General features: G+C 42.0%; 1 protein-coding gene across 1 annotated transcript; it reads left to right on the forward strand.

The window, feature by feature from the left end:
• The first annotated feature begins 593 nt into the window (after window positions 1-593).
• LOC133956844 (nuclear receptor ROR-alpha A-like) lies at window positions 594-14050 on the forward strand. The gene is made up of 11 exons (XM_062392190.1): window positions 594-676; window positions 8880-8965; window positions 9688-9829; window positions 10229-10497; window positions 10591-10783; window positions 11719-11840; window positions 12410-12542; window positions 12853-12960; window positions 13328-13438; window positions 13552-13664; window positions 14010-14050. Exons 1-11 carry the CDS (start codon window positions 670-672, stop codon window positions 14013-14015), a joined length of 1290 nt encoding a protein of 429 aa, XP_062248174.1. The 5' UTR covers window positions 594-669; the 3' UTR covers window positions 14016-14050.
• The last annotated feature ends 472 nt before the right edge of the window (window positions 14051-14522 follow it).

Here is a 14522-nt window from a genome sequence, read left to right on the forward strand (position 1 = left end):
TGACAGCCTGACTGGTCGTGGTGGAGGTGAAGCACGTAGTCGTCATGTTGGCGGAGCGACTTGATTGGTGTGTTTGGTTTGCAGAGGTTTAACTGTGCAAGAATTAACGGCATTCATATTGGTTACAAAGGACACATTCTAAACATGGTAATCATGTGTGCGTGTTAACATATTAAATCAAAATCATCTTAGTATATGAGGCTTGTAACATCTGGACGAATATGCAGGACAGAATATTATTAAAACTTGTGTCATAGATTTCCATAGATAACAATTCAAAGACTCTGTTTCCTTTGCTGATTCATTTCTACGTCCCTCAAAATTTCTGAAGGGGAAAACATTTTTGTGGTATTTGGTAAATAAAGCCAATTTAAACAACAACCGTTAATCCTTCAAATACAAATATCAATATTCTTCTTTCAATACATGTTCTTTAAAACACAAACAACCTTCAGATCTGGCTCCTCTCATTGGCTGGTAGATATGTCAATCAGAGAGGGTAGGCCGGGGGAGGGCGGGGCTGGGCGGCGACGTCACGGTCACATGGCTGCTCATGCTGTGCAGCAGCAGCTCAGGATGATGTCAGAGCTGAGAGGAGCTGCTGCTGGTGACACAACAAGGATCCTCCTGAAACTCAGGCCTGACAAATATGTACTTTATATTTCTGCCATGAAAGGTAAGAGAGCGAGAGAGAGAGAGAGAGAGAGTGTGTTTGTCTGTCTGTGTGTGTCTGTGTGTGTTTGTCACTGCTGAAGTTTTTTAAACTTGAGCTCAATCTTAGATGTTTTGTTGACTCTGTGTCACAGGGTGATGTTGATGAGCAGCTTTTTATTCCAGATTCTGTTTGTGTCTTTGTTTGGAGCTTCACTGTTTTCACTGTTTAGTTTCACGCGTGTTTTCTCAGGTTGGAAACATGAAACCTTCTCTCTTTTTTTAATTCTATTCTGGGAAAATGAAAAAATAATTCCACTGTGAAGAGGTGTGAGAAAGGAGGTGAGAGAAAGAAAGAGGAGGAAAGGGGAGGTGAGAGAAGGAGAGAGGACGAAAGAGGAGGTGAGAGTAGGTGAGAGGAGATAAGAGGAGTTGAAAACAGGTGAGAGGATATTAGAGGAGGTGAGGAAAGGAAAGAGGAGGAAAAGGGAGGTGAGAGAAGGAGTAAGGAGTAGAGAGGACGAGAGAGGGGGTGAGAGGGGGAGAGAAGAGGAAAGTGGAGGAGAGAGGAGTTGAGGACAGGAAAGAGGAGGTGAAAGAAGGAGAGAAGAGGAAAGAGGAGGAGAGATAAGGAGAGAAGAGGTGAAAAGAGGGGAGAGAAAGAAAGAGGAGGTGAGAGTAGGCGAGAGAAGAGGTGAGGAGGAGAGGGAAGGAGAGAAGAGGTGAGAGGAGGGAAGAGGAGGTGAGAGAAGGAGAGAAGAGGTGAGGGGAGGTGAGAGAAGGAGAGAGGAGATGAGAAGAGGAGAGGAGGATAGAAGGGGAGCGAGGAGGAGAGCGATGAACCTGAGGAGAGTTCTCTTGGTTTTTCTTGTTCAATATAACATGATGTTTTATGAAGTGTTGTTTCTATAGATAAATAGAAATAGAAGTTTATGAGAAAATGACTTTATAACGTCAGTGAACATCTTCCTCTGGAGTTTATGTCCGTATCTCTAGTTTCAAGTCTTCTTCAAACAGCTGATGTTCATTTAGTAAATTATGTTTATTAAGATAAAGCACAGGATGTCCAATGTCAACATAAAAGCCAAACTCGAGGCTCCAGGTTGCGCAGAATGAACGGTGGACCGGAGATGAAATGTCTTGCTTATCAATTTCTCTTGATTTAATCCTCCCGCACATTTATCTTTTTTCCACTGATGAGGTATTGGTGCCTGTTCTATAACAGTAAATTACCACTAACCCCCCCAAAAAGTTTAGCGCCAATAAATTATTGAACTGAAAGATGGAACCGCTGATGTCCATGAATGTGGGAGGAGCTAATGCACGAAATTAGGCTTTATATGAATTTAAGATTGAAGTTGGTAAATAAGAAAGTAGTACATTACGGCCACCTACTGACATGGAGTGTCAGCTCCAGCTCCGTTCTGGTATGAAACATGATTTCTTTTTGCACGAAAAGAAAAAGTCATAAGTTCAGTTTGGTTGACTTTTGTGGCCGCTGATGTGGATTATTATGTTAACATCATTTAATAATAAACTGTCTGACCTGAACTTCAAATTCACGGATCTGAGTTTTTCAGTCCTGATTTCAGACCTGATGAAGAGAACCGGTCTGATCCCAGGATATAACTTTCTAATGTGTTTTTCTCGCCCAGTTTTATTTTCATGGTCCGTCCACAAACTGATTCTTCCTCCTTCACTGTTACACCAACTTTCCTAAAGACGCCTGAGCTCATCTGCTGCAGTCAGTTTGACAGAAATGAGAACTTTAGTGAACAATGCAAAGACAAGTCTGGAATAAAGTTAATGAAAAAAGAAGAGCTGGAAAGAGCCTAATATTGTATGTGTATGTATGTGTTTGTGTGTGTGTGTGAGAGAGTGTGGTCCATGTATAATAGCAGATGTGATATTATCATATTGTGGGGATCAACATGTGTTTACACAGTGACATTATGGGGACACGTCTTCCTTATGAGTTCAAAACCAAAGTCCCCACAATGTAAAACAAGCAAGGTTCATGTTGGGGGCTTGAGAGTCTCCAGGAAATGAATCTAAGTCAGTGTAATATGACGATCGCGAGTGTGTTTGTGTGTGTTGGTGTGTGTATTTGTGAGTGAGTGTTTGTGTGTCTGTGTGTGTCTAATTTTGTGTGTGTGTGTGTCTGTGTGTGACAACACAGTCAGGCTGTTATGTCACAGGATTACAAACAGTCAGGAGATTATTTAACTGTCCTCTGCAGGGAGGGGGGCGGGGCGGAGCGGGCATCGTGGTGATGACATCTCTTCTACATCAGCAACTCAAAAAAAAAAATAGTTTTTGAATATTTAATAATAATATTTCTCGTGAAGATGCTGTGAACTGAAATAGAAACTGAAGCCACATGTTCAAATTTAAATCTCTATGTTAAGAAGCAACGTTTGATTAAAAAAATCAATGGAAACCAGAACATTTGAATGTAGATAATTCAACTGAGGAGCGAGAAAAAGCAGAAAGTAAAAGTTGAAGTAAACTTGCAGCGGGTGGTGGGGGTTGACTTTGTGTTTCCACAGTAAACCTTGACACATTTGGAAGCACAGAGGCGTCTTCACGGCCTCCTCTCTCGTCCCTCTTTGATCGTCTCTGAAAAACTTTATTTATTTTCTGTGCGTTGGATAATTTATCCATCAGGGACTTGTTTTGCCCGGGCTTTAGCATTTTTGGTGTAAACAGCGGTGGCTCCTATAAAATCCTTGCAGCTCATTAGCCTTCACTTTAGCACTGCTACACTGCTCGTTACACATTATTCAGTGGAATCTATACATGAGCATCTGCCGCATCCACAGGGAAAAGTGGCGGTTCCAGTGTTCGTCTGCAGCTCTGAGCGTAATTACTGTAGAATAACATTTTAGTTTGTGTTGGTGCGGGACAGAGGATTTCACAAACAGCCTCAGAGCAAAGATGGTGGAGATAAGAAGAGAGGGAAGTGTGTTGGAGTCGAGAGGCTGAGATGTTCTTTGTTTCATTAGAAGCTTCGTGTTCATGTTCAGGACGTTTTCTCTCCAGAGATTCTGAAGCTTCATGTTTGTTCCATAGTTTCATTTGATTTGTTAGTTTTGGTTTCACTTTGTAATTTAGGGACTAAAGCAACTTTTCTGACAATCGTACGTCCTGTCATCATCAAGTGGGCGGCGTCTACCTACACTTGACTCTGATTGGTTTGTAGACGGCGTCTGACTTGGGCATGTTGTCAGTTGGGGGGTCTTTCTGTTTGAATTGAGGAAATTAATGAAGAGCTTAATTTTGTTCACATTGTAACATCAAGATGGGATTAGCATTAGAACCTTCAGGTACAGTACTCCACAGTACTACAGACCTCCACCTAGCATTATATCGTCGGAGGTGAGGTCTGCAGCTGCTTCTTGTTCCTTTCTTCTTCTTCTTCTTCTTCTTCTTCTTCTTCTTCTTCTTCTACTGCTTAATTCTGTTTCTACTAAGTGTCTTCACTGCAAACCAACAGAACCATGGTTCAGTTTGATCCAGACCCAGAACACCTCTTCTGTTCCGACTTCGTTGTACATGTCTCAAATGTACACTACTCTGAAGTAAAGGAATACACTTCACTGCAGGAGACTATTAGGTCATTGGACATTGAAACTTTACATTAAATGTATGTGGATGTCTAGCAGACACTTACTGTGAGAAGTGTCCAACTGAACCACCAACTGTGGCTGAGGAACAAGCTGCTGCTTCATCTGCCGATAGGCTTAATAAGGGTGTCTGCGCTCCATGTGCCATATGTCTGGCGTTATTTCATCCACACTGAGATTATGTGAAATCTAGCCAAGGAGATTAAACAAGAGTGGTCTGGTCTCGCCTGACCAGACCACGAGGAAGAAATGTCATCCTCCTTTTGTAGAAGAAATTCAAACAGACACCTGCATTATGAACTGGGTAGAGTAGAGCTGTAATAATAACAATCAAGATGCAAGCAGCTATAAATGCACCTGAAATATAATCAGACAGTTAAAAATAGATAAAGGGAAAAAACAGACCTTGACCAGGAGTTGTCGAAACTGGACTTTAATCCCCACGAGTTCAAAGGATAACACACATTAGGTCCTGCTGGTTTTAAAGAGAGATCATGGAACTGCAGCAGAACAGAACTGATGCTAAACCATCTCTGTGATTTCTAAAGAAACATTTTACTCATAGTTAGCAAATGAATCATGTTTTGTTGCTATTACATGATACAAATATGAACCCAATATTTAAAAAAGTTCAACAAAAACACTTTGACAGGTAGTGAACCAGCAGACGCGGGTATGGCTAATATTCATTAGCTGTTAGATCAACATGTTAATTAGACTACGGATATAATATTGATCAAGTCACTATTTCTACACTGAGGTGTCTCTAACTTTTAATTTTCCTGCTAGTCGTGCTAACATGGAAACTACAAAGTAGTTGACAGCTGCCAACCACCAGGGGGAGCCTTTATGTTTTCCATTTTTATTTACAGTCTGTGTCGTAGTCACAAACCCAAACCACCAAGCTGTCTGAGGTTAAGTATCATTGTGGGTAATACAGGTGCAGGTACAAGTGCGATGTTAAATTGAGTCCTGCGGTTCTCAACCTTCCGCTCGACTCCAAGGACACAAGTTCAGGAGGAAAAAACAGATAAATGGAAAGGTTTCCCAGCAAGCTTTGAAGGCCTCAGTCAGAAAGGACGTGGATCTGCAGCCAAAGGCAAACAGTCGCATGCGACTCTTAATTTGACGGCAACATGCTGAGGAAGAAGAAATGAAGACATAAGAGAATGAACGTTGTTTTATCTGAGGGAGGAGAGAGGACGAGGTCTCTGAGGGAGAGTCACCCGCTGGTCCAACGCTCCTCTGATAAACACAGCAGCCTCGTCGCAGAGAGACAAACATGAAAGCTCTGTGAGTGTGACGGCTGCTGCTCTGACAGCTGATGCGTCATTAAAACAATTTCCTCTCGGCTCCGCTGATGTTAAGACTCGCTGAGCGGACGAGAAGACGACGTGTTGTCACATTTCACTCATCAAACCAAAGGTCAGTGTGAGCTGCAGGAAAATCAATATCACAACATCTATCACTATAACAATCTCAACATGCTGATTTCTATATTTGTTTAGTCAGAAAACGTCAGAAAATATGTCGATCACCTTTCTCAGAAAACAAATGTCTGTTACTCAAGATTAATTTTATTGTGATATAAACAGTTCTTCTATTTTCTTCTTGTGTAATTGTGATTGAAACATGGAAAATATTTTGATGGTTTCACAGAAACATAATTTGTATAGGGTAAGGGTGACTTTAGTAACAATTAGTAAAGTCAATCATTCAGTATTTTAATGATGGATGAGTTGTGAATTTTTCAAGACAAACTGCAATAAAAATTGAATTTATCTGATTATCTGAATTATAGATAAATGATGAATGAAACCAAATAGTTTATCACACAGTCAAGCTCATATCTCCATAAACTCCCTTGAATCCAATCAAACTGGACCAAATCTCACCCACACTATTTTATATCCTCTAAATATGTTGAGTATTTCCACAAGATCCATAAATTATTCTCAATAAAAATACTAAAGACCTCACAGTCTGAAATAAATAAATAATAAGCAAGTTGATCGATCATCGGATGCAAAAACACTTAGAAGCGGACCAATCACAGACAAGGTGCAGACTGAAGCTCTTCTTTTTCTTCTTCTACTGTTTAATGCTGTCTGTACTTCCTGTGATTGGTCCAAAAGTCCAAACTCTCCTGCAAAGTGTTTTCGCTGCAAACCAACAGAACCCCGGTTCAGTTTGATCCGGACCTAGAACACCTCTACTGGTCTGAGGAACCTTTCACACCTGATGTTTAGGTTCAGTCTTCGTTCTCACATTTACTTTCTCTGCCTCGTTCAGTCTTTTATTTTTCTATTTTTCTACCTCTATATGATCCAGATCCAGATGTTTTTGTTCGCAGTTGTATAAATAATTTAAATATTATAAATAACCTTGGCGCTAATTTCAGTCGCCTGCTTTGTTCAATGTAACGTTTGATGTTGAAACTAATTACTGCAGCATAGGCGAAGTGTGTGAGTGTACTTGTACAGATATCTGTGTGAGGACCAGTTTGAGCCAAGGACCTACTGAGAGGACAATTTGGTAAAGTGAAGACATTTTAGTAAAGTGAGGACATTTTGCCCTGTCCTCACTGTCAGACCCACGTTAATGAGCTGTATCAGGTTTAAGACCTGGTTTGAGACTCAGAATTAGGTTTAGTGTAGGTTGAGGCATTAAGTTGTGATGGTTTAGGTCAGTTAATGTACGTTTTATATGTAATGAATCCTAACTAAGACAGAAGTAAAAACTTGTGTGTGTGTGGAGTCATAGCTGTTTCCTCTTAAGGAGTTTTTTCCAGGATAAACACTGAACTTGTCAGGACCAGTTGACGTCATGGGGACCAAGGCTCAGTCATCGTAACATCAAGGCTTAACATCGTTAACCAATCAGGAAGTGTCGATATTATTGTTTCCAATCATCTCAGTTTTTGTACGTTGAGTTTAGTAGCGTTTTCAAAGTTGTCCGTTTGAAGGACTTTAAAACTCAGGATTTATACCGCAGCCAACCACCAGTGGGAGATCGTGACACTTTTTGGGATCTGTCATGTCGTCCATCTTTATTTACAGTCAGTGTTTTTTTCAGAGATCTGTGCTCGCCCCTGGGCTTTTTGCTCCTGATGATCTAAAACTGATAACGTGTTCAAATGAAAACAGAGGCTGAAATAATGATGATACAGGTTTTTGTGTTTCTCTCAGTCAAAGTGGTCGAAGTCCCAGAAGAAGCTTTTTTCTTCTTGGTGAACATCTGTTCGTGGGTCTGTGGTTATTTTCTCATGGAGCAGCTGCACAGTTATGATGAAGTGAAGTTGCCAAAGACCAGCTGGAGATTTCAGCAAGAACACCACAGTCCCAAATCTATCGCACCGTGTCCTTGTGTCCTCTGGGATTTGTGAGTTGAGCCCCTGCTGGTGTGAAGATTTAAGAGCCTGGTTCCAGATTTCTGAACCTCTGCCCTCGTTTTTGACCAAATTCATTACAACCATCAGGAGACTGTGTTAGCGTCGAGGCTACATTCAGTTTCTATAATAAACTGTGGACATATAGATGCATATGAAAGACTGGGGAAGTGAAGCAGCTGAACCAGATAATGTGAGTCACTGATTTTTGTCTCATTGAGGCTTGAAGTTCGATGGTTGAAAATCCAGGAAGTTTTAGCATCACTGTTTTCTCTTAAAATCCACATTGACGATCTGATGATTTTTGTTGTCATTGATATTAAAGACGTTCACGATTTACTTCAAAGTGATCAACAGCCTTTACGTCTGTGCTGATTGGCCACATTATGTCACATGTCTGTATGACAGCGTAGATCTGGAAAATAAAGTTTTTTAAAGTAAACAAACATGATATTCGAGTCTGAATATCCTCAACATTACGAGTTGTGTCGAGGTTTTTCTCTCGTCTGTCTCTGTTTGTTCTGTGTTTTGCTGTTTCAGCTGAAAAACTCTCAGTTAACGCGACTCCTCTTGTTGTTCACTGACTTAAACATGTAGATCCTCGTTCACTGGGTCAGGTTGTCGATCCATCGCTGTGGGGGGGAGGGCGATAGACACCGGACTGGCCCAGTGTGAAGCCGATAAGAGGAAGGGTTTGTGAGATATTCGTTCCACATTCAGACGGACATTTGTGGAATTAGTAATATTGTTCTCATATGGAGGGAAACTTGTGTGTTGTTCAAGCAGCAGTGAGACGAACGTTGCTTCAGACTCCACCACTTTGTTTTCAGTTTGTGTGTGTTCATGTGGCTACACACTTACATAACGTGCCTCCTCTAAATATAGCCTGTGTGAGTGGATCTCGTCCGTCTGTGTGTATTAATACTGTCCATGTGTTGAAAGTTGAGACGCTGCAGTTTTACCTCTGATGAACTTAACCCGATTCTGATTTCACATTTCATCCGATCCTTCAATTCTTCATACAAACGACTGAACACATGTTTGACGTCTGTGACATGACGTCTGATGTCAGATGGTAGTGATGATGATGATGCAATGATGTTGTTTTGACAGACCTGACAGTTTGAGGTGCAGTTGCTGATAGATGTTTTGTTGTTGTTGTTGTTGTTGTTGTTGTTCATCTCTGACAGTTTCTCTTGTTTTTCTCTCTGTAGCTCAGATTGAAATCATTCCCTGTAAAATCTGTGGAGACAAATCTTCAGGGATTCACTACGGGGTTATCACCTGTGAGGGCTGTAAGGTAAGCCCCGCCCCTTCCTCGACACCATGTCACTTCCTGTTTGACACTGAGCTTCCTGCTTCCTCTCAGAGGTTGTAACGGAGATTGGTTTGATATTCACTAAGTGTTCATTTTGAGGGGAAAAAGTCTTTGTTACTTATTTTCATATTTAGTTAAAATATTTGTTTTATCATCTTAGTGAAAAACACAGAAATTTTGTAGTTTTCATTCAGAAACACTTTGACCTTTAAAGGGACATTGGTGTTTAACATCTGTTGATGTTTTAAATCTTTGAAACAGGAGTTTATTTCCATTCTCATGAACCATTTACATCTAATTCCTCCTACTATCATCAATATTCAAAAGCTTTTTTTAGGTTGTTCGTCGGTCTGTCACATTCTTGTGAACACGATATCTCAAGAACGCCGAGGGAATTTCTTCAAATTCGGTGCTGACATTCACCTGAACTCAAGGATTAGCAGATTACAATGTTATTGTAAAAAGTAAAAAACTTGAAACTTTTATCTCAAGTCTGCCTTCAACTTCTTCACATATCCTCCACTCAAATATGAACTAATTATATTTCAGTGGTCAAAGGTCAAAGTGACGTCATATGAGATTTGAAGATTAATCGATGGAGGCAGGAGATTTTGGGAGAAACTAGACTTTAAAACCTGGTGTAAAGACGAGTGAAGGTCTGACCCTGGTGTCACTGACTGAAACCCCTGTTCCTCCTCTCGCAGGGTTTCTTCAGACGCAGTCAGCAGAGTAACGCCACCTACTCGTGTCCTCGCCAGAAAAACTGTCTGATCGACCGAACGAGCCGAAACCGCTGCCAGCACTGCCGTCTGCAGAAATGTCTGACTGTGGGCATGTCCCGAGACGGTGAGACACACACAGACACACACACACACACTCAACTGCAGAAACATCTGGTGGTCAGCAGTTTGCAAGATGTAAGTCTGCAGACGCACAAACAAAACACAGCAGATGTGTCAGGTGTGTGGGAAACGTGTAGTCGGAGCAAATGTTCCAGGAAGTTTTTCCCTCTGTGGCTGATTCACTTCTTTATCATCTTTATGAACATGTGACATTTAGTTATTTCATTAACTTTTTTGGCTCAAAGGTCAAGAAGAACAAAACTATGGATTGAAAAATACAATCTCCACAAACAACAGAGAGATGATCTGATAATCATGCATCACGTCAACAATCTGCATAATCTCTGCGTCCTATTGAGACATGTCATGACTTGAATATTAATATATATATCTATATCCACAGCGGTGAAGTTCGGTCGCATGTCGAAGAAGCAGCGGGACAGTTTGTACGCTGAGGTTCAGAAACACCGGCTCCAGCAGCAGCAGCAGCAGCAGCAGCAGCAGGGGCCCCTCCTCATGTCCCACCCCAGCCTCAACAGCCCGAGCCCCGGGGACGCCGAGCCGCTCTCCCCCCAATACGGCCTCTCCTCCGGCGGCCTCACTGAGCTCCCTGATGAACTCGGGGGCTACATGGAGCAGAACTCCCCCGAAGGAGGATCTGTCTCATCCAAGGTTTTTGTCATTTTACAGAAAAGAACAAATCGTGACCTGAAATGAATTGATTGTTATTCCAGTTTTTAAATCGAGTGTTTCTTCCACCAACAGACGGACTCTGGAGGGGAGGGAGGAGGAGGATTGTTCTACCTGGACATTCAGCCCTCACCTGACCAATCAGGACTGGATATTAACGGCATCAAACCGGAGCCACTTTGCGACTACGGGTCCGGAAACGGCTTCTTCCCATACTGCTCCTTCACCAATGGAGACACGTCGCCCAGCGAGTCCATGACCGAACTGGGTGAGCAGCAGGAATTAAGCGGGGGGGTCACAGGCCTCAAAACAGATAGATGGATAGACGGATAGATAGATAGATAGATAGATAGATAGATAGATAGATAGATAGTTAGATAGATAGATAGATAGATAGATAGATAGATAGATAGATAGATAGATAGATAGATAGATAGATAGTTGGACGACAGCAGGTCCTGTGTTTTCTATGCTCTGGATGCTGACGTCTGAACGCTGCTGCTGATTGTGTTGGTTCAGTTTCTTTGTGATTGTTGGACTGCGAAACTAAAATCTCCCTTCTGGGATAAATAAAGTTGTTTGAATAGAATTACGAAGGAGACAAAGAGAAGAGGAGTGTGTGGGGCAAACAGAGGTGGTTCAAAATAGCAGGAGGTTGGAAACTCATCTTCACAGCTCATTAAAATCTCTGTGTGGTAATTAGCTCTCTGTTAATTAGGGACGATTGGGACGTGGCGGGCGCTCGCTGTGGGAAATCTTCTTCTCTTTGTCCCGAGAGAATTTTCTTTTCTTTGACAAAAGCTTTTCTCAAATTATCGTCCACACACTGAGACCTGGTCCGAACAATCTGGATTGTCTGCTGGTATTCATATCGATTCATTCATTCATGCAGAAACAATTGACAACAGCACAGACACGTTTCATTCAGTATTTAATCTTTAGCAGTGACGCATCAAACTCGTCTACTGGGTCACGATGAACTGGATGTTAAAAGCATCATTAAAGTCAGGATGTGGTTTAAACCAGGCTCAGACCGTAAATAAAGAAGTGAGACCAAACACATCTGGATCAAAAACAAATAAAACTAAAGAATAAATACAAAATAATAAGACTAAACGTGTGGCAAACATTTAAGCATTACCTCCTGATATGAATTAAGTGAAATCAGGGCGGTACGATAAAAGTGTGATGTTGTTATTTCAGATCATCTGGTCCAGATCATCTCCAAATCTCACCTGGAGACGTGTCAGTACCTGAGGGAGGAGCTGCAGCAGATGAGCTGGCAGAACTTCCTGCAGGACGAGGTGCAGAGTTACCAGAGCAAGGTGTGGTCACTGTTTCTGTTTGTAAAGTCATATGGTGCATCTGAGAAATGTATTCCTTTTTATCGTTCTTTATTATATTAAAGGTTTTTGTACGTTTTTCTATTGATACATAGCCAGTGTTAAATTGAACGCAGAACTCTCATGTTTGAGTTGAACGCTTCAATGGAAACGCTGCTCATTCAAATTGAATGTGGTGAGAACATGTGTTGTGGTTCTGATAATTCACCTTTTTTGCTTTGCGCTCGATGGAAGTTGAGTAAAGCTCAACTTTTCAAGCTACAGCCAATCAAATCATGTAAGGAGAGAGGAGGCGGAGTCAGTTTTACGTCCTGTGTTCTTGTCTCTTGTCGATCAATCAGAAACCTGCTCCGTAAAATGATTTTTCTCGTCAAGAGTTATCGTCTTGAGTGATGAAGGACAAATCCTATTCCTCTGACATCTTTTCTTCTCTTGTAGTTAGCATGCTAACCATCCAGCCCGCCTCGTCACTGAAGAAGTGGCGTGGCCGTACGGAGGATGTGTTTTAACTGTACTGTCTGTACGTCGTTTTGATTTCTCCCTGTGTGCAGCCGAGGGAGGTGATGTGGCAGCTCTGCGCCGTAAAGATCACCGAGGCGATCCAGTACGTGGTGGAGTTCGCCAAACGCATCGACGGCTTCATGGATCTCTGCCAGAATGATCAGATCGTGCTGTTGAAAGCTGGTGAGAGTAACTTTAACATCGGTCACTTCTTTACATGATCAAATATATGGTTAGAGGCGTTAGACCTATGAAGAGACATTAACTGGAATTTAAATTTTCTTCTTCTGAACATTTGTGGATGTTTTTACAAACCTCTTCTTTCCCATTATTTTTTTTGACAAATCTTTCACTTCATACGTGGAAATAATCTCTTTTTAAAATCAAATGTGCTTTAATTAGTGATGACTGATCGATCCAGGTCTGAGCAGCTAGTCTTTAAATAACCATCAGCATTTACTCATTATTAATCATAAGGTTCTGTTTCCGTCAGGATCTCTGGAGGTCGTCCTCGTCCGGATGTGTCGAGTGTTCGACTCGCAGAACAACACCGTTTTCTTTGATGGGAAATTTGCAGGTCCTGACGTCTTCAGAGCGTTAGGTGAGAGGAGGAGGTTCTAACTCACAGAGGTTATACTCCAGCTAACTCAGTTACTCCACTGGTTCATTCTATGTGACAGTACAATTACATTTTTGTGACTTCCTATATTGTGATATTTCTATTCGACTTTTATTTGCTATACTTCACAAATGTTCTGCCTTAAAATACTATAATTTTATTAGAGAACTCTAATATTAATATGACTTACTATGATACTTTTGACGTCTTATGTTTATGAGGTTTTTGCCGAAAGATTCAAAGTTTAGTTTCTTTCTGTGGCTTCAATCAAACATTTCACCGAGGATAATGTCATGTTTCTGTGGTTCTAAGCATTCTTGTGTTTGTGTGTGTTTGTGTGTGTCTCCAGGTTGTGATGATTTGATCACGTCGGTGTTTGACTTTGCTAAGAGCTTGTGTTCACTGCACCTGATGGAGGACGAGCTTGCTCTCTTCTCAGCGTTCGTTCTGCTCTCGGCAGGTTCGCCTCTTCACTTTTTTTCTCTCCAGTCCGTTTATCATTATCTGCAGCCGTCTCACAGCTGTGTGTGTGTGTCTGTGTGTGTCTGTGTGTTTGTGTGTGTGTGTGTGCAGACCGCTCTTGGCTGCAGGAGAAGCTGCAGGTGGAGAAGCTGCAGCAGAAAACTGAGCTGGCTCTGCAACACGTCCTGCAGAAGAACCACAGAGGAGACACAGTTATTTACAAGGTACACACATTAAACACACATTAATACACACACACAATAACAACACACACACATTAACACACACCAACTACACAGGTTTCAGCAGCATCATTTAAATGAATTGTTCCTCAACATTGATCCGTTTTTTGTTAGAAACTTTTTTTTAAATATTTATAGAATGTGGAAACTCAGAATCTAAAATAGCTCCACGCTGCCGCTCTGTGGAGAAGTTGTGAACTACAGCACAACACACTCAAGCTCAGCCAAACAATCACTGAGATGTAGTAGATTATATGCTGAGATGTAATAGATTACACAGTAATGAGACTGAACTCACCATCATGTCACTTCCTGTCCTCAGCTCAGATGTAAAGTGGCAGCGCTGCGTTCGCTGTGCAGTCGGCACTCAGAGAAACTGACGGCGTTCAGAACCGTCTACCCCGACGTGGTACGGACGCACTTCCCTCCTCTTTACAAGGAGCTGTTTGGTGCCGACCTCGAAGTTACACCGCAGAGCGACGACTGAGCGGCGATGGCTCCACAGAGCCGACCGGCGGCGAGTTGCTGGACTCAGGCGAACGGAGGCCGGTTTGAACAGTGATGGAGGACGTGACGACTCTGCTGCACGTTTCCTGGACTGATGAGGCCTTGAGAAGGAAGAAACCAGAACTCGTCTCCTCTCACGGCCTCGGGTTCGAATGCAGGGAGGAGTCAGGCGGTTTGGCTTCGCCTGCATGAGTATCTGAACCAGTTTCAGCTCTTAACCCTGAAACTTCAGTTTTCACCCTGAAACTGGGTTTGTTTTTCCGTCACCAGCTCGTCTCAGAACTTCTTCTTACAACAAGATGATTTCATTCACATGTCCTCTGGAAACGACTG

This window comes from Platichthys flesus, chromosome 1 (assembly GCF_949316205.1).
Source record: "Platichthys flesus chromosome 1, fPlaFle2.1, whole genome shotgun sequence".
Classification (NCBI taxonomy): Eukaryota; Metazoa; Chordata; class Actinopteri; order Pleuronectiformes; family Pleuronectidae; genus Platichthys; species Platichthys flesus.

Coding starts and splice junctions, on each gene's coding strand:
- LOC133956844 (XM_062392190.1), top strand. Junction 10,498..10,590: donor GAGGATCTGTCTCATCCAAG/GTTTTTGTCATT, acceptor TTCCACCAACAG/ACGGACTCTGGAGGGGAGGG. Junction 12,543..12,852: donor GATCGTGCTGTTGAAAGCTG/GTGAGAGTAACT, acceptor TGTTTCCGTCAG/GATCTCTGGAGGTCGTCCTC.